General features: G+C 45.1%; 1 protein-coding gene across 2 annotated transcripts in view; it reads left to right on the plus strand.

The window, feature by feature from the left end:
* The window catches only part of MFHAS1 (multifunctional ROCO family signaling regulator 1), a 32,693-nt gene that overhangs the window by 4,605 nt on the left and 5,031 nt on the right, over positions 1 to 23,057 (plus strand). For both annotated transcript variants that reach the window (XR_008462432.1, XM_054165119.1), the window contains exon 2: positions 22,559 to 22,685. Coding sequence is in view for 1 of the 2 variants with exons in the window: in XM_054165119.1 (XP_054021094.1) it covers positions 22,559 to 22,685 (127 nt within the window). In the remaining variant the exon portion in view is untranslated. The remainder of the gene's footprint in view (positions 1 to 22,558; positions 22,686 to 23,057) is intronic.

Below are 23,057 nucleotides of genomic sequence, written 5' to 3' on the forward strand. Positions count from 1 at the left end.
CTTGCAGCTGATGTTGTGCCTGGAGCAACGTGAGCTGCTTTCCAGAAAAACTCAGACTGAGGAAAAGCATACAGCCCTTAAAAAAAAAACCAGAACAATAGGAAAAAAAATAATAAAATCCATACAATGAAAAAACCTTCCACCAAAATCATCCAAGACAATAAATTCTATGTGCAGGTGTGATGAGTGGCTACTGAAGGGTTAACTTCTGAATAATTCAAATCTGCAGTTGCATATCTGCCTTTTTTCTTCTATCTCTGGTTTGTGGCTGATGATTTATTTTTTTTTTATTCCCTGGTGTGCAGATGATGCTTTAGAAGTGAAAAGTGAAGAGCCAGACTGTGTACAGATTGACATCTTTCCTGATCAGTGACAGTCAGAGAAGGTCTGGAAGCATAAAAGGGGGTACTGAAATCAGAGGATTTGGCTGTGCCTTACGTGTTTCTTTAGAGTTAGGGAAGGATTCCTTTCACGTGGGAGCCAGGGTGAGCATGCAGTGCAGTGATTGTTAGTCTTGGGAGGAGCAGAGGCTTTCATGCCAGGCGTCTGAACACCACCTGGGTGGTGATCCCAATAGAAAGGAAACTGCAGTGTTTCCAAAGCTCTAAGGGAGAAGCTGGGCTTTGCTACCATGGTCAGGGGGTGACTGTCTTACCATGAATGCTATGTGACTGTAGCTGGTAGAAGAGTATATTGAGAAGACAACTATCTTTCAAAGGCAGGGCTCATTTGTGGACATGCTGAAGAGTGACTGAAGGCTGCAATTCATGGAGAAATCTGCTTGTCTTCTTGGATGATACCTTAAGCTATTTCAGCTATAACCTGGATTGTATGGAAAGTGTGAACCATCATTTGGCCTGTTATGTATGCATTTAATGTAAAATGTTCTTTGCTGTGTATCTGGTCTATAAAGGAAAGACTGCTTTGGAGCCCCTAAACAGCAATTGTGAAGCCAAAGACTTTTTCAGAAAATCTTTCCTTCTTGATTTTGTGGCTTGGGAGCTGTGTGTGTGTTTAAAGTCATGCTGCCAGCCAGCTCTTGTGCAAGCAAATCGTGGTTGGCATCATTTTTAAACGGTGTAGGAAAGAGATGTGTCTAATGCTACAAAAATGTGTAGCAAGGGTGATACCTGTTTCTTTGCAAGCTCTTCCAATGGAAATCCCTGGCAGTTAGGATGCTGCTAATTCTTAAACAGGGATGTGGTCTTTTTAGAACTGCACCAAAGAACTGCTTTGCTGCCCATTGACCTTAATAAGGGAAATATTTCTGTGGGGACACTGCCAAATTCATGCTCAAAAATGGAAGTGCAGTCTGGCTGTGTTGCTGGTTGTGCAATCTGTGTCGTCATTCATGAAAGCGATGGTGCATTCTTGGGTCACTCAAAATTTTCATTGGAATGCCCTTTAAAGAAGGGACTTCATTTTTCAGGAGTAGAGTCTTGATCCTTGCTTTTTCTCCTCTTCCCTTCTCTCAGTCCTGCTTGCATGTACTCTATAACTTCTATTGATAATGTACACAGAAACTACCTAAGAACAAGCTAGTGTGCATAGACATGGTTATTCAAAATTGAAATTCTGGATTCAGTTTTCAGAGGGTTTATTGCAGACAAACAATGAGTAAAACTTGTAAAATTCCTTGACAGGGTCCTTTTAAGGAAGTTTTCGCTTTTGAAACAGCTTGGTTAGCTGGGTGAAACAGTAACTGAATTGGCACCTGAGCTGGAATCTGTGTGCTTTGAGTCATCTGCTTGGCTGACAAGTGGTGTTTTGAATTACTTTTTCTTTTTTTACATTTGCACTGTAGATGACTAAAAGTATTCCCACCAGGCTGAGAGAGGTATATCTATGCTTAGAGTGGCCAAAAAGGACAGTTCATCACTCTAAGGTGATGAGTTGGGTTGTTGCAGGCATTGTGAAATGTTGTGATTTTTGTATGCAATGTTCTTTTGTCCCCTGGACTGAAGGGCTTTTGGGTCATTGATATCGCATAAGCTATTAAGTGACTGGATGGAAGGATGGAGGTTGTTTGCCATCTGTCTGATGGTAGACACATGTACTTTGTTTATACAAATGTGGCTGGATTTTCCAAACTTGCCTTTGTGTGCACCTGCTAACTGCTCTGCTGCTCTCCTCTCTTGTTCTGTGCTAGGTTGGGTCTGGGTCACACAGACCATGGTGTACACAAGGTGTCCTAATGTCTGGTGCACAATCATTTTGATGTTTGGAGTGGGAAGGATTGCATTTGACCAGCTATTTTCCTTTATTCTTGCATACAAAGTTACCTGTATGAAAGCAGCCCTAAGAAAGCCATGGGCTTTGTTGCAGAAAACAGGCAAAATGCTGTCACAAGCACAAGAAGGTGATTTGGGTTTTCACAGATTAAAAATGTGACAGAGATGGAGCCATGGGTGTGACACCAGCAACCCCTCTCTAAAAGCACACTCAAAACTACTGGGGAGCTTTGAGAGGTGCTGGAGGACTGTAGAGGTCTCCTGTAGAAAGTGCATGTCTTGCACCTGCCTTTCTTGCCTTTCTAAGGTATTTGAACAGAAAGGAGATCACAAGCCACTACTCTGCCTGTCTCCTGCATCAAAGGTGAGGAGAAACAAGGGTTAGATGCTAGTAATTTTTAAGGTACAGTTGGGAGGTATCATAGTGCTAATTCCTCTCTGAGACTCTGTGGCCTAATTGCAGGCCACCTTATTCATGTGATTTGAACTGAGCCATGCTCACCGTCACTGCTCTGGAGTCAAAAGCAAGTGTGAACTCCCATGGTGGCTGAGGTAGAGTCAGGAGATGAAGAGGTAGAAGATCCCATGATACATCATGCAGTCAACTGCCTTGCAAGCTGAGGAGGAAGCAGGTGAGGCTAGTTTTGTCAGAAGGGCTCAGAAGTTGCTCCAAAATCTGAGCTGCCTCTCAATGAAAGGCTGTTGTCAGGTATCTAATTGCTCTTTGTAAGTGGCTTGCATTTTGTTGTAAGTGGCTGGGGTTATTTTCCACAGCAATTTAGGTAGACCAACACCTGCTTGTTACAGAGCCTGATGCTAGCATTTAGCAGCCTTTGATTTTCCCCATTTGAGGGTGGAGTCTTTTTTGCCTGACTTTCGAAGTAGATGCTGCAGCTGTTCTGAGGCTGTTGTCATGCTCTCCTGAAGGCTGTGGCTTCAGCAGAGTACTGTGTTGTAATCAGAGACATCAGGACAAGGCTAGAGCAGAGTGGGAGCCCTGGACATGGGTGATCTAGAAGGAGAAACCTAAATGAGGCTTAGGAAAAGAGAACACATCAGTTGCTGAAATTGGAGAAGCTCTAGTCCTGGTTATTTATATTTAGCTTACTAATGAGGTGAAGTGACAACCTGAAGTGGTGTGACTTGCTGTGCATCGTGGTGTAGAAGCAGGGTCTATTTACCCCAGGAATTTTTAGTGGTTTCCTTCATGTTAAGCTGTGTGTTACATGGTTATTATTTGATGTCCTCTTGCTTGCTGGTTGTGACAGCACATCCTCTAATTTCAAGACACTTTCAGGAAAGGGACAACAAATGTTTCATGATCTTGGAGGAGGCAGAGAAATTGCCAGAGGAAGAGTGTGATATGCAGGGTGGCTGGCTGCCATGGCACTGTGCCTCCTGAGGTGTACTGTAATTTATCTTTGTAGGAAATGACCTGCAAAAGAGATGCAATGAAATAAAGAATCTTTGGTATTGAGCATGAGAACTATTTAAAAACTACAGACTGTTAGGGTAAGAAAATGTTACTGTAGGTTGTTACCTCTCAAAGTCAGCTGATTACACGAGTACTGGTTTCTGCTCTGTTTCAGCATGCTGTGGATACAGATGTCATGAAACGTGCTTTACTTCCTGCTGTGTGCATGTACTTCTGGTGGTATGGTTCTGTGCCAGATTCGAGTTCTTGGAAGCCATCAGAGTAATGGTTACTTCCTTTTATCTCTTTCTCCTTGCTTGTGGTACTTGTGCTTCCTTACACAGATGTGGGCAGCTGTGAGAATAAGCAGGCTGGTTTGTGTCAAGTAAGGTCACCTCTTCTCAGGTGAGCTCGTGGAATGACAATTTTAGGATGCCCTACTTAAGGGAACGCCTTGTAGGGATGAGAAGTGGGGAGGGAATCCTTGAGGTACCATGTCAATTATGATGACCAAACTCCTGCTGCTGAAAACAAAATGTGCTTTTGGCTAGCTAATAACATACCTGTATCTGAGAAAGCAATGCAGCTGGATTATAAGAGTGCCTCCTTGGTCTGCTGTATGGTGATATCCTTGCTTGCAGCAGGATTGCGGATGGGATTGTAGTGACTACAGCATGAGGGAGCTGTCTGGTACAGAAGATGAGGAGGTTGTGGCATTTTCAGAAGCTGTTAAATGTAGTTTACAGACTGTAATGGGAAGATCACCAATATGGATGCAGCTTTTGTTCCAGATGAGCTGTTGAGAGAGATTTGTCCTCTAGATGTTTCATTGTTTGGAATCAGATGTAAAAACTACAGCTGGGAAGTTCAAGACCTGTGAAATAACTGTCTAGTTGACTTTGGGAGAAATTTAATTTGGGGTGTTCAGCTGGGTTATCCTTGAGGGCTTACAGTTCTGCCCCAGAGGCTGCTGGAGGCTGGTCATATTGTACTTCGGTTTTTATTCTGGCTAAAGCTTGGTCCTAAATGCACTGATCAAGTTGCTGACATGGTCAGTGGCAGCATGGTTTAGGATTTAAGCAAGCTCCATGGTTAGGGGTGGCTTATCTGTGGCCAGTGGATTGGAGGCTGTGTTCAGACCAAGCTGTGAGTGCTGGAGTACTTGTCTGCTGGAGGTGGCTGTGGTTTAAAGCAAAACCTTAATTTCAAATTTGGGCTTTTTTTTTTTTTAACTGGTCATTCTCAGGAGCTCTGTGCTTCTCCCAAAGGCATACTGAGTACACCTACTTATCAGTTCTAGCTGTGGTTAAGTTGGACTCCAGAGGATGGCTGTGAAACTAGGCTACTACTTGCAGACTTTACAAGGTAACATTAATTCTAAATTTGCAGTTCAGCATGGCAAGCTCTGCACGAGCCAGAAGACAGCTTTGAGGTGAGCTAGGCATTTCTGTGAGGAAGTCCATTAGACTTAGTGCTTTGTGAGGAGCAGGCTAAACTGAATGTTGGAGGCAAGTAACCTTCAAAGCAAAAGCAAGATGCATGCCCAGTTTTGGCACACACTGACTCTGAGGCGATATTTGAATACTCCAGGAAGGAGCCATGCTGCTGTTGATATAGGTCACGCTGAATTGTGCCCATGAGATGACAGTAGACTTCTGTGGGGCTTTTGTTAGCAGGGTTTCATAAGCTTGGCTAAGTGATCCCTCTAAGACCCTTATGGAAGTGATACCAGGGTGTCTTCCCCTTTACCTGGTTTCAGGGTGATGCTTGCCAAGCATCCGGTTTAGATAAGGATTTTTGTTTGTGTTACATGAAAGAACATTCTGGCAGAGGTCCCTCCCTTCTCCTTTGCTTGGTACCCATCACCTTCTGTAGAGTTTTCTGGCTCTCCCTGTTATGGCGTAACAGGAATGAAAAAAAGGAACCACAATTGTAGGACAGGATTTGTGGACCTCATGCTGCAAGGTGATTGATTATGAAATTAACATTGTAGGGGTTTGTCCTAAAAGAAAGCAAAACTGTGGCAGACTCTGCTCAATACTTGTCTCCTGAAGGGTCTGTACATAGTAACTCTCCAGTTTCTGTGCTGTGAATTCCCCTTGGAACACCTCCTTTACATTTAGGGCAGGTGTTTTTCCTACCCAGCAATACAGTAGAGCAGTGGTGTATGATAAAGGAAAGATCCTACTCTGTAGCAGAGTAGGGTTGGTGATGACCTTCCATGGAACAAAAATCTGCAGTTTGTCTTGATAGAGGTGCTTGACATAATTTGCTTCCTGTTTACCTAGCTGCTGTTCCTGCCACATGAGACAAAACAGTTTACAAATACTGAAGGTGAACATGGTGGCTGGGTCTTGCTTGGCTTTGAGAGACATCTGCAACACATTTGGTGCCTTTGCATCTATGAAGAGCTGACAGCAGAGGACTTCTAGAGAGACTGTTTTGGCCTAAACCTAGCCCAAAAAAGGTATATTTGTAGCTGGCATGGCCTCTTGCTACATGACCAACAAATGAAGGGTGGCCTACCTGCAGTAGAAGGGACGTGGCTCTCTGTCCTGTGGTCTCTGAAATACTATGTTGGAACCAAGAGAACTGCAAAATTATGCTGCAGCACAGACCATGAGTGCTGCATGGTGCAGTGGCACCCAGCTGCATTGCTAGCTGTCATTGCTGACCATTTAGTACTTTTCTTTGTTCGCTGTGGCCTCTTGCTTAGGTGAAGCAGTCAGTTATGGGCAGGAAGCGATTCTCTGAATGGGTAACATTATTAATGCACAGAGCTGAAGTGCATAGGCACAAAATGTGTGGTGTGAACAGTTTGTCTGACCAGTTACACTTTCATTGCTTTCAAGGACCCAAAAATGGAATAGTGGCCTGGGATAATGATCCATTCTGAAAAGCATTCATCTCGTATTGATCCTCCTGATACTTGCATTTGTATCTTTCCCCCCTCCCTCTGTATTTATGTGTGTTTAACTCGCATACAGTCTCCCCTAGTGTGTAGCTCACTAGTCTGTACATATGTTCTTCTCTACTATATTATGGGGAAAAAACAGTATAACTGCTAACCATTGCACTTTTCAGGATTACATCCTCAACAGATAGTGAGATGCAGCTGTATTTAATGCAGTGTGTGATAGGGAACGTTTCAAAGTATTTATGCCAAATTGATTTCTTTTTTCTTCAAAAAGGGCTGAGCAGCTAGAGCCTTGTCTGTATCAGAGCTAAGGGGACATGGGGCAGCTACAAAAATTAGATGTCACCTTTCCTTTTGTAATTAGATGTCTAATTCCCTTTAGCTTTCCTCATTGTCTTCTCTGTAGAGCAGGGAGTGGCTCACAGAAGCAAAGACCTTCCTTTGCAGGAGGATTTAGTCATGATGGGATTCATAGGAGCTGGAGCAGAAGAGATGGTAAGGAGGCAGCTAAACTGCCCAGCACACATTGGGAAATCTGTAGTCTGAAAGATGTCTTGCAAATTGCAGACTCACCTGGGAGCTGCCCAAGGGCATGGGGAATTGTAGTTCCAGACAAACTGGTGTGGGACTGAACAACAGCTGTGTGGTGCCAAACTTTTACTCAGTGGTGAGCTGTTCCTGGGCCCAAACTGTTTTTTTAAGAGCACTGTAGGTTGAGAATATAGTTGCTGGCTTGTCCTCTACTCTGCCTTGATGTGGGCTCTCAGGCAGCCAGCCTCTGTCCCACCGTTACGCCTTTTGTATTACTCCATCTTGCACCACCACTGCATCGCTGGTCAACCCGACCAGGAGCTAGCAGGGAGAGCTGGGATGATCAGTGTTGGCTTAAAGCAGTCCCCAGGTATTCCTTTGGATGATTTGACTTCCCTGAGGAAGACTCATCTGGACATGCATCTTCAGGAAGCCATCATCCTGTGTCTAGAGAGAAGCAAGCAGGCAGACCTCTTTCCATGATACTGAGGCATCCCAGACTGGGAGAGAGGCATTAGAGGTACAGACTTATCTTACTGATAATGTCTGTGCTGCTGCATCAAGGGGAGGTCTGCATGGTGGTTCTTACCCCCTTGCTGGGTGCAGCTGTATTTTACAGGCAGAACTGCTGGATGGGGTTGAATATGCTTGGTGGCAGGTATCCAAACCAGGGAGTCAGCAGCAAGCTCCAGGCCTACTTACATGTGTTGCATAACCAGATGAGTTTTTCAGGTCCCTATGCATTTCTCTACATCATCCTTTTTGAGCAGGCTCTTGCTTTGTCTGAGAGAGATTTTGGTGCTTTTATTTTGGAGAAGGATGCACACACTGGCTATGGCAGATTCTTGTGTCCAAATGTCTCTGATTTATCAAAGCAGCTAAAATGCAGGAAATCTATCAAAAAAGAGCTTCCCCTCTCCTGTGATCTGACACAGCATTTCATGGTCACTTATATTTCCTAAGGAACAGCTTTAATCTCCTTTGGTTGGGCACTAAGTGATGGCTACAATGTAAAGGTAAGACATTGGCTTCTGTGAAGTATGGCAGTAGTGCTGCAGCTTCAGGGCTCTGAGGGCAGACCGCTCATGCTGAGTTTGTGCCAGCTTTGTGTTGGGGCCCCTGGGCAGGCCTGCTCGGCTCTCTGAAGCCCTCTCTGCTTGGCAGAGGGTCTCAGGGTCTCAGAGCTCTGTGTAAAAAGGTAGCAATAAGCCCTTTATGCTGATAGCAGTTAAATTCTTCAGCATCTTGGAGGTGTACTGAGTGGCGGTGGTGCTGGATTGTAGTGCCACCCCCCCGCGCCCCCCCATGTCCCCTTCATCCAGATTCTAGGAGGATAGTGTAGGGAAGATGGTGCTTCATTGGCACTCAAGTAGGGAGGCAGCTGCATGCACGACTGAGGTTTGTGTGGGAACCAGTCATGCCTCTGGTTTCACAGGTCTCCTTAACATGAACTTCTTTTCCCTGTACCTTGTTATAGACCATAAGCAAACCATTCCAGGCTTGCAGATGCACTGCTGTAAATCATACCCCATTGGAGCATCTAGAGCTTTTGGTGTTAGGAACCTATAGTTCAGGCTTTCAAACTTTTTTTTTTACTGGTTTTGGGGATTTTTTGTTTGTTTTTTTTTTGTAAAAGCTATCTCCTTTGTTAAAGCTGCCTCTGAAACTTTGAGATCATAGTTTAATATAGCTGATTGCTCTGCTTCAGCTGCATTCTGACTCATCTCCAAATATCCCCTGCCTGCTTTCACACTGTGATGTAACTGAAGGCAGACAAATGGGACTTTGGGAAGAAGTGTCATTGCTTGGTGGCTGGCTGCAATATCTTGGAGATCTGCTGAGCAAGAATTTTTACATTTTTTAAAGTTTCTGGTGGAAAGTTGTGCAGAAACATTTGAATGGGGGGAAAATGGAGGTGATAGGAGACTTGCTCTGGAACTTGAGTCATCTCCAGGTGCTTTTGCCTAGCTCTGTGACGGTGGTAGAGGGCAACATAGAGAATGAACCTCCTGAATCCTTTGTCTCCCCTAAAAAGTTGAGTCAGATCTGTGTGCCTTAACCTGCACTGTCAGGAGGGTTGAGCAGGAAGTCTTCCATCGTGCTGGTGAAGGAGAAGCTGGTGATTCAGTATGGGTGACATTTTTGTGCTAGCTTTAGTGAAAAGCTTATAATTTCTCAGAAGAGTGTGCATGTGCCCAGAGGGAGCCCTGCAGACTCCGAGGTGACCATCACTGGATTTTGTCAAGATCTGAGCTAAGGCTGGCATGGGCATATAGCTCAGCTAGTGGATGCTGTGGTCATCTTGGAGCCTTGCTAGAATAAGGTGCTGAAATAAATTATCAAGAGTCCAGTTTTGTGTGTAGCTGTTCCTAAGCAATGTAGTTATGCTTCAGAGGCTTAGCCAAAGTAAAGACTTTTTGTGGATGAAATAAAAGCTTGGGAACCTTCTTTGGGGTCAGAAAAAAGTAGTTTTCCCTGTTTTCTTTTGTAACAGACAGCTACTATGAAGCTTTTGAAGGTGTTTTTATTTTCAACTTGTTCTTTGTCCTTCTTTGAAATTAATCACATCTTCCTTCTACAACAAAAGAGAGCCTTGCATGTTATGTATGTACACATAGGCACATTTTTGAGTACCTTTGGTGAAGCTAAACACAGTGTTAAGAAAATATTGCCAAACAAGTCAAGACCATGCTTAAGTTTAGTGACTCACACAGGGATCTGATTTAAAAAAAAAAAAAACAAAACAAAAAAAATCGCCTCAAAACACTGGGCTGAGGAAGGCATGATGAGAGGAGGTACCTGATGGGCTGGTTGGGGGAGTGCAGTGGACTGACTCTTGAGTCAGTGGCTTGGATTTCTGTCACAGCACTTTGCAGATGCTGAAAATGCACTTCTCGTTAAAAGACAGAAGCTGCAAGCATGGGTGGGTGTCTTCAGGCAGGGCAGGCAGAGCATCATTGCTGCTGGCTTACTGCAGGGCTGCTTCTGGCCTTGGATGGTAGGGTGGATGCTGGCACTGTCACCTTTGTAGGGAGGCTGGGCAGACTGAGTGCAGTTCTCATCCAGCCTCTAGTTCATGGCCAGTTTGGCATGACAAGTTATGTTTGATGGCAGACCTTTGGCTAGGCTCCAGGTCAGTGTTTTCTCACTCTTACCTGTTTCTTGAGGTTTTTAACTGTAGTGTTCTCCTGAAACAGCACCTCTGGTTTAAAGTCAGGTCAGAAACCTGCCTCTGCTCTGTGGCTGCTGTGTCATCCGAGTGTTGTGTGTAGTTCTGCTTCTCTGAGATACACTGTGTGCTCAGCCCCATCTGAACCTTACAGGTGAGTGGCAGAACTCGTAGCTGCCCACAAAGATGTGGCTGTTCTGAAGACAACATTTTTGTCACTAGCTCTGTGCTGCTTTTATCCTTAGTTGCATAATGCAGTGTGATGCAGGTAATCCAGTTGTTGTTACAAAAGGATTTAAAACTCCTTTTTAATCAGAAGTCCTTTTTAATAAAGCTTTGCCTTGATGGGAGGACTGCTTGCTTGGCTTGTGTGATTAAGAAAAAATGCAGGAGGTTGAGGCAGGTGAGGGAACCAGATCACAGAGAAGGGACACTGGTGCCTGTGTCTGGCTCCCAGAAGGCTGCTGGTGAAGTCTGGAGCTCCTGTGCATGCTTACCCTGTCACCAAGCACGCAAAATCCTCACATGCAGATAGAAGCAGCCAGTAGGTCTGTTTTCTCTGAACAAACAGACAAGCAGAACAAACTTTTGGTGGTGGTAGAGGGAAGAGGTGGCTTTTTTTATTCAGTTTCGGCTTGTGCTCCCTCTTTATTTATGGCCAAAACTCTGGTTGTCATCCCAAGATAGATCCCTCTGAGGGAGTTGGTGCTGGGCACATCCAGAGGAGAGCCAGCCAGCTTGCAGTTCAGGTGGGTTAATGAAACACTTGAGGAAGAGGCAAGGGCTGTGTTACAATGACGCTGGTCAGTAAGTACCTCAGAGTTACCACTCTGGTGGAAAGCTGCCTGAAGAAAATGGGGGGGTCAGGAAGGAGTTTAGTTGTGTCCCAGAGTTCCATAGTGGAGCAGGCAGCTCCTGGGAAGGAGGAGGTGGTGGAGGAGTGAAATGTTCTGGTGATGCTGCCACCTCCCTGGGAGGTGGTTGAGTTCTTCACAGCCCCATGGCAAACATGACTGCTGTAAAAGAGGTTTTTTTAAATGGCAAAGATGGATGCTGCAGTTTATTATTGGGCACTCAGAAAGCCAGACCAGATGGCTTTTAGCAGCCAATGAAGTCTGCAGAAGTGAAGTAGCAAAGCTATTGTTTCTGAACTCCTATGACTTACCATTGACAGGTGTTCCAGTGGAAGAATAAGAAGTAGTAAAAATAGTTTCTAGCAGAGGTAGTAAACCAGCATAATGTTAAATCCATAAGTCCTTTTCCTTGGGGAAAAGGTCTTTGTAAGCAAAGGTTAGTTACCTGTTTGAATATTAGGGAATGAGAGGGTTCAAAGAGGAATAGTTAAAATTACTGGAAATGCCAAGGAATCACTGAAGGGAAAAAAAAAATAGTTCTCATCTGCTCTGGAAAAGGGGACAAGTGTAATCTCTTAATAGTAAGAGGACAGACGGCTTTGTTCCTGACCATCGAGCAGTGCAAAGCTAGCAGCCCACTCAGGACTTCAAAGATAGCAACTTTGTTAACAACAAAAATATCTTACACCAAACAAATGGAGATTTTAAACCAAAATCAGTTCTCTACCTCTGTTGGTGGATGTAGGGCAACTCAGGGCTCCATGGAGGTGTTGCCTGGGCACTGAAATGTGCACTACCAATGCTTTTATTGAGACCAAGCGCAGAGGTGGCCTTACCCTCAGTTCTCTGCTCCTCTTATTTCATCTGTATAGCTTCACACAAATCTGTCTTGCAAGGAAAAAGTACTTGACCTGAGGATGTACCACTGAAACCTCAGTGTAAAGGGAAAAAAAACATATCCAGAGAAGTAAGCTAAAATGATGACATTAAAATTAAGGGTACCTCTGTGATCCTGCAGGCTTCTGCTCAGGTGAAGCCATACCTGTGGTCAGTGTGTAGTGTGGTGTTAGTTACTAAATAGCAGGATGTGGGTAGCTTTGTAGGAGAAGTGCCAAGGAGGCATTTTTCTCTAATTAAGCACAAGTCTGGAGTAATACTATGATGTACATGCATAGGTCAAATTCCACAGTAAAGTGGAAAGTAAAGTAAAGTAGAAAGTCATGTTGAGTAGGCATGAGTTGGCTCAGTTAACAAGTAAAACGCTTACTTGATCTAACATTTGAGCCTAAGCAGGACTTTTGGCATTTAGACTTTGCTGCTTAGACTAGTCAATAGTGCTGGAGAAAAAAAAATTAGTAATCATTCTTTTGCTGAAGTGGGCTTTGTGGTCATCTTGCTGAACAGGGAGCATTTTAAAACAAAATAGCTTTATAGAGGTGTATAGCACATGGGTCTTGCCTTAAATGATCTGAAAGAGAATGCTTACCATGCAGGTTTGAAACTACAGCTTTCTCCAGTTCAATTTGCTGAACATGCTGAAGCCTTGGAATGACCTTCAGGCAGCAGTAACTCATGGAGCCAAGTTACTTTTATCCAAGGAGGAGTTTATCTAATCCCAGGGAAATCTGTTGGACAGCACATATACGTGCATGTCTTGCATGTATGTTTTGGTTTGTTCACATTTTTCTTGGCTGGCACAACGCAAGTCAGTTAAAACCCCAACAAACAAACAAAAACCCACAAACCAAAAAACCCACAAACAAACAAAAATCCAAACAACTGAACCCCAGAACAAACAAAAGCATTGTAGCAGAATATAAAAATCTGCTACAAGGGGAACTGCATACCTCTTGCTCCCCAGATGGACTTTGCTGAACAATTATTTGAGAAGAGGGGCTGCATAGCCAGTCCTGCCTTCAGCTGTGACATGCATGGACATTTTGTGGGCAAGGAGCAAGCCAGCTGAAGAAAAAAATTGTCCCAGATGTTCTCAGAGCCTTTGGTTATCTTCTTCACTGGGATTGTTTCATCAGTAATGGTTAAAGACTCTTTGCCATTTACTGGACCAGTTTCTTTGTGAAGCATTTGTGAGCTTCTTGAATCTACAGCATGTTGCAACAGGGAGTTTTGCCTGTGTCAGTTATTAATTGAGTGCAGCTCAGTACCTGCAGGGGCTAGGAAACCTCCCAGCTTCCCAGTTCTTGCTTTGGAGCAAGCATAAAAATGATCAGGCAGTTCTGGGTGCAGTGCTGCAGCCAAACTATTGTGAGGGGAAAACATCTTGCAGACTTGCCTGATTCTCTAAATTTAGCAGAGGGACAGGCTGAGACTTGGGCCTGCCTCATCAGTTACATAAAGCTGGAAAGCCATGGGACTGCGTTCTCTTAAGCACACCCAACTAACACAAGGGTTGACTTGTCCTAGGGCAAATTATTAATGTGGTGTGACCCAAATGCAGCAGAGAACCAGGGCTGGCAGGATGCTGATCAGTCCTGATGTTTTAATTAAATTTTTTTCCTTTAGTGGAACCTGTATCATGCTAATCATCTGGGTGAAAGAAAGCTCAGCATCTCCTCTGTGATGGGAGTGTAATAGCTTTGTAATTAATGTTTGGAAAGGTATGCTCAGGGCTGGTGGGAATTGTTGTCATTTGGACTGGCTGCAGCTGGTGGTGTCTAGCGTTTGGGTGGATGCTCTGTGTGCAGTTGTGCCTTGCTGTTACTGGGTGAGAGCAGACAGATTAAGGCTGTCTGCAGCTTTCTCTCCAGCTGGTGTCTTGCCTTGGCAGAATGGGAATGCGCTCATGGCATATATGGCTGAAGAGGTGGAATTGAAAATAACCAAAAGGTAGATTCTGGGCTTGGTTATTCAGTGATAGGCCTGTTTCTATTCTGGGATGAGGATAATTCACACTGAGCTCATTACACCGTGACTCTCCCTTAAAATGCCTTGACAGTCAATTGCATTACAGCTAATAAGGTCCTAAAATGTTAATGAAGCAAATCAATTTTTAATGCCTTCGTACTGCAGTCATCTGAAAGTGCTGTGTTGCAATCTGCTAATTCAAGGAGCTTTTTAGATCTTAGAAGGGCAGCAAAGCATTCAGCAATTTGGACCATCTTTGTTTCTATTTCAACTTTTCCTCAGTGCTCCCTCTCATTTCCTGAGCCCATGTGCTATGCTGTTTGTTTGTTCCCTTTGGTCACTTCCTTTCTCCAGCCCCTGTTCTTGTTACTCATGGGTGGACGTGGTTTGCTCCCACCTTCCCTGTTGTGCAGGGAGAGTAAAGTTGGAATGGCCAACAACAGGTAGAGCTGAAGCTGGAACGAGGGAAGCTAGCTCATGCTGAAATACTATTTCAAATGGAGTTTGATGGGACAGAGTGGAGAAATGGCACCATGTTTGCCCTCCCTCTTCTTTTTTTGGAGGAGCTGCTGGTATCAAAAGCCACAGTCTTCTCTCCTCATGGCAAGTCTCTTGCTCAGATGGCAGTGTTACCAGACATAAGTGCTCTCTGTGATCAGTATTTCATGAGCTGTGGAAAGAGGAGAGAGATGGTGCATGCATCATGTGGCCATACTGGTAGTATATCAGCTATTTGCACTGGCTTAAGAATTAGGTAGCTGACCACCATTCTTTATTTCTCTAAGCTGTTTATTTCATGCTGTTAGAATGAAATGGAAGGGCTCAAATTGTCATGACTGCTCCTAGAGTTATTTTGATTATTTGCTACTGCTTTCCCATTCCAGTTTGTGATCATGTTGATAGGAAGCACTGAATTGTGAGGTATGGAGAATGTGGGGGCTTCTATGTTTTGCTTTTAACTGTTTTTGCAGTTCTAACTATAATTAACTTCTGTGTGCCTCAGAAAAGGATTATTAACTCATATTTTGGGACAACCATGGAGTTTGCCAAGTTTCATGCTGGGAAACCTTGTACCACCACACTGGTGAGGGATGTCAAATAACTCATGTTGGGGAAAATCCATAGATGAGATGTAAATTGGTATTTTTAATAATTACCCTCCTTCAGCTGCTGAGTTGAGCATCTAAATTGCATCCCACACAAATTTCTCTGCCCACTGGTGCCAAAATCTTCACCAGAGCTTTTGCAGTCACTGAAGGTGTGTATGTCCTCTTCTGCTATGACAGTAGGGAGTTAAGAGCTAGCTGACCCTGTCATGACTTGGAGAAGAAGTAGCATATTTAACCCCCTTAAGCCTTCCAGTCTCTAGCTGGTGTTTCTGTGACCTCTCCCCTGAGTGACTAAAATTAGAGATAGTGATTGCCAGGGACAGCTTCTGTCTCTCTGTCTTCTGGTCAGGCCTCACAGGGCACCTCACCCTTTGGCATGGTCCTTGGCTTCCTGCCAGGGTGATAAGCCTGGTAGCCTCCTTGGGTAGGAACTGAAGTGCAGAGTGATCTGTTGGGGTAGCAAGAGCTGTTTGTAACAAGCTGAGCAAAGCGCAGCTTCGGCAGCAGGTCTGGGATTCCCAGTCTGGGGAGATGCAGCTCTAGGTCCTGAAGCTTGACCTAGACCTGTCAGCTCCAAGTTGAAAAGCGCTCCTGCTTGTTTCCAGGGATCCACCGTGGAGGTTGTTCTGTATTTCTGTCATCTGTCATCAATTAAGAGCCTTGGGGAAATATTTTCCTGTGCAGCCAGCTGAGAGAAGGTTCAAGGTAGTTCACATTCATGGCCACATCCAGAGCTGTGAGGCATAGAGGTGAGGATCTGGCTTGAAAGGCAAATGATACTGTGAATGCAGGATCTGGAAAGCTCTCTGGTGCTTGGGCCACCCAGCAGTGCCAAGGTTGGGCCTGCCCTTCTGGCAGTCGTGATGCTCCAGAGTGGAGCTGAGTAGCCATGGATGTGCGCAGTGTTCAAGGAAGGTGTTACTGCTGGCACTTTTGGTCTTGAAGCCTTCAAAGAAGAAATGGCAAATTGCCATCAGTTCCTTTTGTGTAATTAAGAAAGCTCTAACCTTCTTCCTTGCTCTCCATATCAATTTCTCTGTTCTGGCAGCTTCTGGTCTTGGGGACTCATCTCTGCAGTTTGGTCCTTCACCTTGCAACTGACCACCTTTCCTACTCTGCATTTCCAGAGCAAGTTTTGCTTTTTGTTTCTAACCCTTCCATTTCCTTTTTTAAAACTATATTTAATCCCAGGCTGATTGGTTCCTGAGCGCATGCTGTACATGATGAGTGTCTCTGCTCACCAGCCTGCTTACCAACAGACCTTTTATTTTCCATAGCTTTTTTCCACAGTGGTCTCTTCCACTATGGCACTTTTACAGGCTGAGCTTTTTGTCATTGTTTTTGTCCGCTAGAGTTAAGCTTCTTTAACCAGGACTGCTCATGAAACTCTTGTTCGTAATGTGGATTTCATTCTACTTTACTCCCTTTTGTGATGTCTCTGCTATCAGCTTCTTTATTTTTGCTGTGTTTTTAGCCAGGAAAGTAGCTTCCAGAGAGAAGAAAATCAAGTTTTAACTTTGAGGTTTCTGCTCCAAACAGGCCAAGTAGATAGGGTCACTCAGGATTCCAGAAGTAAACCAAGGAAAGCGTGGAGTTCTGACTTTCTGGGGAATGTTTTTGTGCGTGAGATGCAGGCAGCGCTGCGAGGAGCATATTAAAAATTCATGACAATACAGAGCAGTATTTTCTGTGCGCAGGGCTTGAGAGTGACCTTGTGCATTGTTCGCAGCAACATCTGCAGGAAGCAACTCGTTCATTTCATCCAAGTAGAGTGGGAAAGATGAGATTTAAATGGGGTGGAGTAGAACCAGGCTTGGTGTGAGACACTATCTTCTTCCCTCTCCTTCTTCCAAGACTCTTGGTAGATTTCTCATCTACTGTAGAGCTGGCTGCAAGGTCCCAGTGTGTGAGGGTGTTGTCTGTGCTTGCAGCAGAGCAGGGAATCTGTGCATGTGGCTCTTACACAATTAGATCAAATTTGTCATAGAAACAGCATGAGTTTAAGCGCTCCAGCTGTTGAAGCTCAAAACAGCAGCCAGGCAGAGAAGCTGTAGCTTCTCCAACCTCAATCTCTTTGCATGGGTTAAAGGAGGTAAGACTGTGTGAAGGAGAGGAGTGTCACGGGCCCAAGCAGGCTGAACAGAGAGAAGTAGCACCACAGAGCCGGGGCCAGGATCCTTCTTATCCACAGCTTGCTGATTGTCCTGGATCCTGAGAGCAGGAATGATAGCATGAAAATGAAAAGCACCATCACACTGATACTGTTTCTGCTGGGAGCTCTGAGAGAAGGAAGATGACATAGCAGTCTCACCTGTTCCCTTGCTGCAAATTGTTGACACATCAACAGGGAGCCTTGTGCCACTTCACACAGCCATGGCAGTGGGAACTGTGTGAAGGCAAATGGTCCGGGTGGGATTTTCCTCTTTGCATGCAAAATCTTTCTGTTGCACTGTCAAGTAGGCTTACAGCTGGCCCAGTCTGGCTGCCAGCATGGAGTAACTGAATACTCCTGCAAGTACTCGCTTTCCTTGCTGTCAGCTTCCCTCCTAGCTTTCTGATTTGTCATGGGTATTTGGCATGTCATGGGTGTTTCCTAAAGGGCAGTGAAGTGTGCTTTGCAGCATGCATGGGTCTAGTTGCTGGCACGGGCTCCCAGGAAGGCCTCTCTCCCCTAATCACAGTAAATCAGAGAATAATGTGCCTAACTCTGCTTGACAGAAAAATTGTACACTGACGCTTTTCTGGGTTCCTGGGCATATATGGCAGTGAAGTGTCTTCCTCATGCCCTGAGTGCACAGTTGAGCTGTCTGGCATATGTAGTTATCCTCACAGGGCAGGCACCAGCCTGGCCCAGGAACCCAGCCCAAGTAGCTGAAAGTTGGTCATGCCTGCGTCTGTTTTTGGATAAAACATTGTCATTCATGAATATCTTGCTCACATAGAAATACCTCCTTCATGTGATCTGGCTAATGATGAGAGGAAACAAGCCCTTCTAGGGGAGTTTTGGGCATGGGTCTGCCTGGGACTACCTGTGTGTAGCAGGTTTCCTTTAAATGGTGCAGGCATCATGACTCAGCCCATCTGCCTGGGAGAGTTTACAAACTGGCTTATTCTGCAGTCAAAACCAACCATGGTAGTTTCATGACAGGGTCTGTTTGTATCTCAGCCTTATCTTGCTGTACAGCACGTTTTACCCAGTTATGGATACCTGTGCAAAAATTCTAGGAGAGGGGTCACAGGACAGATGCAACTCCTCCCACCACTTGTGCCATTGAAAATAGAGGCAGCAAAGGAGCATCTCCTAAAGCATCTGCTATCTGTTCGCAGATGCTTTTAACCAGGCTTGATGGATGCATTTTTGTTATCACCCAAACTGGAACATAGATGCATCTAAAAATCAGGCCTTGTTCAGCAGGTACTTAGCATTAAAGTGCCTTTGCAAATAGGCCTCATGCTCCTAAATCAGATGACTAATCTTGGTAATGCAAATTTGTCTCCTGGAAGACTGGCTAACTCTTCCAAAACTCAACTGTGTTAGTCTTTAGCTTTTTGACAAAGTAGTTGTTGTTTTGGCTAAAATCTTAGTGGCTTCTGTGGAAGTTAACATTAAAACCAAGGCCACATCAAGACAAGAGTAAATGTCATGGTTTGTGTGTGTTCAGTTGCAGGGCAGCCTTTTAGAGGGTGCAGGCAGAACTGAGGTTTCCAGTAAAATTAGTGACATGCTTGTGAAGGAATGTGCTATCAAAATACAGCCTGGCTATGGGCAGCACAAGTGCTGCAGATGTCTGCTGCTCTAGCTGCATTTAATGTAGCAGTTACACCAAGCAAACACACTGCACCCCAAGCACTTGGCTTTTTCTGTTGTATTAGTGCAATACTTAATTTGATCTTCTCTTTCCCACCCTGTTGCAGCCCTGAATAGTTCTAATTTTCTGCAGTTTGAATAATTTCTCAATAAAAACATAAGGTTTTTGAAACCTCCAAGACATTCCGGGCCTGAAGAGTTGCATCCAAGCAGTGTCTCAATGCCAGTGTGTTACAGCTCTGAGGACTGCATATTGCAGTGGGATTTGCACTGTCTTTTTCTGATGACCAAGTGATGTGAAGTGAGATTTAGTCCTGTCTGGTTTAGAATTGTGATGAGTTAGTGCCACAGAGGTGAGCAGCTTGTAAAGACAAGGGATGAGAACGCCATGTCGGAAAAGCAGTGGGACAACCTCTAGCTAGGAGGGGTAGAGTAGGAAGGATGCACAGGTGACCTTCTGCCCACTTGGTGCATGATGTATCTTATGGAGTAGTTGTGAGGAAAGTCTTCTTTCTGGAGAGCAACCTGTATGTCAGCAGGAAATAGAAGCGGGGCTGGAGAAGATGTGTACAGGGCTTAGTCTGAATGAGGTGCACTTTTTTTCCTGAGGCAACCTAGAGGGGAAGGCTGCCATAAAGCAAATAATGGCTGACTGATGAGCTGTGAGAAGGTGTTTGCCTGCAAATCAGGCATCTGTTTTACCCTGCAGCCATTTCCTCTGCTTGAGAAATCTTCGTGTAAAAATTTCTGAAGTGGGGAAATGGGAATGGAGGCTCCAGCAGACAGACCAGTCATATTGCATTCCTCTCTTTTTAAGATCTAGTGGATATTAGCCCTGTCTTAAAAGCACATAATAGTACACTGATTTTGTGACTCATCTTTCAGAGCCACTGTTTTCAGTACTGTTAGCAACACTGCGCTTTGGAAGTGAACCTGGGGCTGGATGGAAACCTGGGAGTCACTGCGACACAGAGCCTGGTGGTGTCTGTGCACGATGGGCTGCGGCGCGGGTTTCGGTGTGTGACAGCTCACGTAATTGAGGACGCTGCCTTGCAGATTTAACTTTGAATTGCAAATACCATCAGGATTTTGGGAGACCTGTCTGCATGGCTTAAAAGCCTCTCTGCCACTTCAGGTTTGAGTGTGGGTGTGAGACAAGGGTAGGTATTCAAACCAACTGCAAATTCAGATTGCAGCCCATGGGGGCAAACTGGAATTACTGGTCCCAGAGGTGGGCTGTCTCTCAAGAGGAACTGTGTGTGTGTTCCCTGCCAAGACCTCACCTCTGATTTCATGATACCAAATGCTGTGTTCTTGCTTTGGAAAAACCAAGAGGTTTTAGATTGCCTTTTTCATGAAAGTGAGAAGAGAAATTGTGAGGAGGAGAGGAAGGCCTGGAGGGGTTCAAGAGGGGATTGCATGTGGCACTTGGTGCCACGGTCTAGTCATGAAGTCTGTGGTGACGGGTTGGACTTGATGATCTTTGAGGTCTCTTCCAACCTTGGTGATACTGTGATGCTGTGAAGGCATCTGAGGGTCTTCAGGCACGATGGGGCTGGTTGTTGTGCCATTGCTACACAGGCTGGTCAGTACTTCTTCAAAGCACGGTTACTTTTAAGGTTTTCCTGGGGTACCTGTCAATCATCGCTAGACACAGGGAGACACTCTTTCCCTGATACTCGTTTTTTAACAGCATTTCAAAATAAGGAAGTCCAAGAACCACCTGTCTTGAGTTTTTTAGTAGAATTGAGGACAGCTCACAGGGGCTGCTTAATTGACAGGTAAAGAGTGTTTTGTGGACCTGTGACTGCAGCCTGCTTACCACTGGCCTCCCTCTGTAAAGAAAGTTGCTGAACTAGCTGGCAGAAGCCAGATGTGGCCTGGTGCCTCTGCCTCAAGTAGAGCTGTCTGGCACTGAAGTGGCACACTCAAGAGAAGAATTGAGCCCTTAATGGGCATGGAGGCTACCATCCTGTGTCTTTGAGAGCACACCCTACCTGCTACCAGATTGTTTTCAAGAGGTACTTCTGGTGCTGTGGAGTGTCTAAGCTGTGACTAGACTATGCTGAGGAGATGTCATGTCAATGGCTGGTGAATCTGCCCTGCTGGGACCAGTCAAGTATGGAATGGAGCCAGGAGGAAACTTGAGTTGCTGTGAGAGCTTTTGGGGAAGTGTTTCTCAGAGCTGGGCACATCTCAGCACCTGCCTTTCACCTCTTGCTATGCTGACCTGTGTCTTGCCCTGGCTACATTCTGCAAGGTTGCCAGCAGTGGGAAGCTGCCAACTTGGCACTTGAACAGCGGAGCTGACGCAGCTCATTTAGCAGAGGGATACCACACAGCGCGAGAGCCCCACACTGCTACTTACTCAATATAGAGCTGGTACTGCCTCTATTAGGGAAGAGCTGATGGGTGGGAGCTGGAATCTGCGTGCTCAGCAGAGCATAGCATGACCCTGAGCACTGACAGGACACGGCAGCAGTCCCATGGCAGCTGTGGCAAGTGCATCCAGCGTTAGGGAATCCTCATGAGTATTTTTACCTGCTACTAAATACTGTTCTGGCAGCTAAGAGAGGCATCCTGCATCTGGACAGCCATCACAGAACAGCAGGATCTCTCCAACTCCTAAGTAGCTCCAGCTCACAAACTGCAGTACTGGAGCAATGACTGGACAGCTGCAACAGGAAGAATTGTTTGGAGCCACCATGTCACTAGTTTGAGGTTCCTCCCTAGAATTTCTTAGAGGAAAAATACTAAACTAATGCAAAAATTATGTCTGTGTCAGTGCTTTCAAACCAGCTTCTTCCTGGTGGTTTTTTTTTTTTTGTGTGTGTTTGGGGGGGCTTTTTTTGTTTGGTTTGGGTTTTGGGGGGGCTTTTTTTGTTTGGTTTGGGTTTTGGGGGGGCTTTTTTTGTTTGGTTTGGGTTTTGGGGGGCTTTTTTTGTTTGGTTTGGGTTTTGGGGGGGCTTTTTTTTGTTTGGCTAAGAAGGTGATCTTGGCAGGATTCTTGTTGCATCTTTGTGCTTGAACCAGAAGTTTATTCTTTGGGTAGTTTTGTGGGTGTGGATTGCTGTAATATGCAGATGTGAATAGGAGGGCTTTTATCTGTATCTTTCCCTGTCTACCGATTTCCTGCTGATGCTACAGGTCAGCTTCTTCCCTTTCACAGAGAATGAAAGTAAACTTCAAAACCCACCTGGATCGATTCCTGTGTGACTTGCTCTAGGTGATCCTGTTCTGGCAGTGGGGATGGACTCAGTGATCTTTCAAGGTTCCTTCCAACCCCTAACATTCTGTGATTCTGGATCCTGTCTGCCTCCAAAGCCTAGTTAAAACACCTACTCCTAAACCTGCTCTCTCATAAGACTCCATCTAGATGCCCTGAATCTCTAAGGAGCTCTCTGTGTGCAGTGATTCAAAGCAGAGACAGTAAAGATGGCAGTTGTTACATTTGTGTGGAGCAGGTCTCCAAGCTGTAATCACCAGGACATCACCACGGTTACATGGATTAGACCTGCTTGGGTTACAGGACCAGTAAGCCCTCTTACAGTGCTCACTTGCATCTGTCACTGATGTTTACTTGGTGAGAAGGGGAAAGATGTGTTAAAATCAAAACTGTCTTGATGCTTAAATGTTGTCATTCTTTTCCCTTGTTCACAGGAGAACTACTGAGTCAGCCGAGACCAGAGGGATTGACAGAGATCATCTGTCCCAAGAATGGCAGCGAGCGAGTTAATGTTGCCTTGGTTTACCCCCCCACTCCTACTGTGATCAGCCCTTGTTCCAAGTGAGACTTGAAAGCAGAACCCCTTTCCTTGTCAGCAGACACCAGAAAGCCTATACAAAACATGTTCACTAAGCTTTTTTTTTGTTTTTTTTAATGGAAGGTGGTAGCCCCACAGCCTGGGAGCTGTTCTAATTATTTGTAGATATAGGCATCCCACTCAAAGGATAAGTGGTACAAGTAAAATGGGTTGAGGTGTTTCCTGAGGTGTGTTGTGGTAGATGCCAGACACACGTAGAGGGCAGGGCAGATCAGATCACTCTACAGTCATAGGGAAGTTTAGGCATGACATCTCTGGCCACTCCTGCTCCAAGCAGGGGTGGCCTCTCAGCCAGGTCAGGTTGCTTGAGACCTTGTATAGGCAAGAGTTGATGA

This window comes from Dryobates pubescens, chromosome 1, assembly GCF_014839835.1.
Source record: "Dryobates pubescens isolate bDryPub1 chromosome 1, bDryPub1.pri, whole genome shotgun sequence".
NCBI classification, from domain to species: Eukaryota; Metazoa; Chordata; class Aves; order Piciformes; family Picidae; genus Dryobates; species Dryobates pubescens.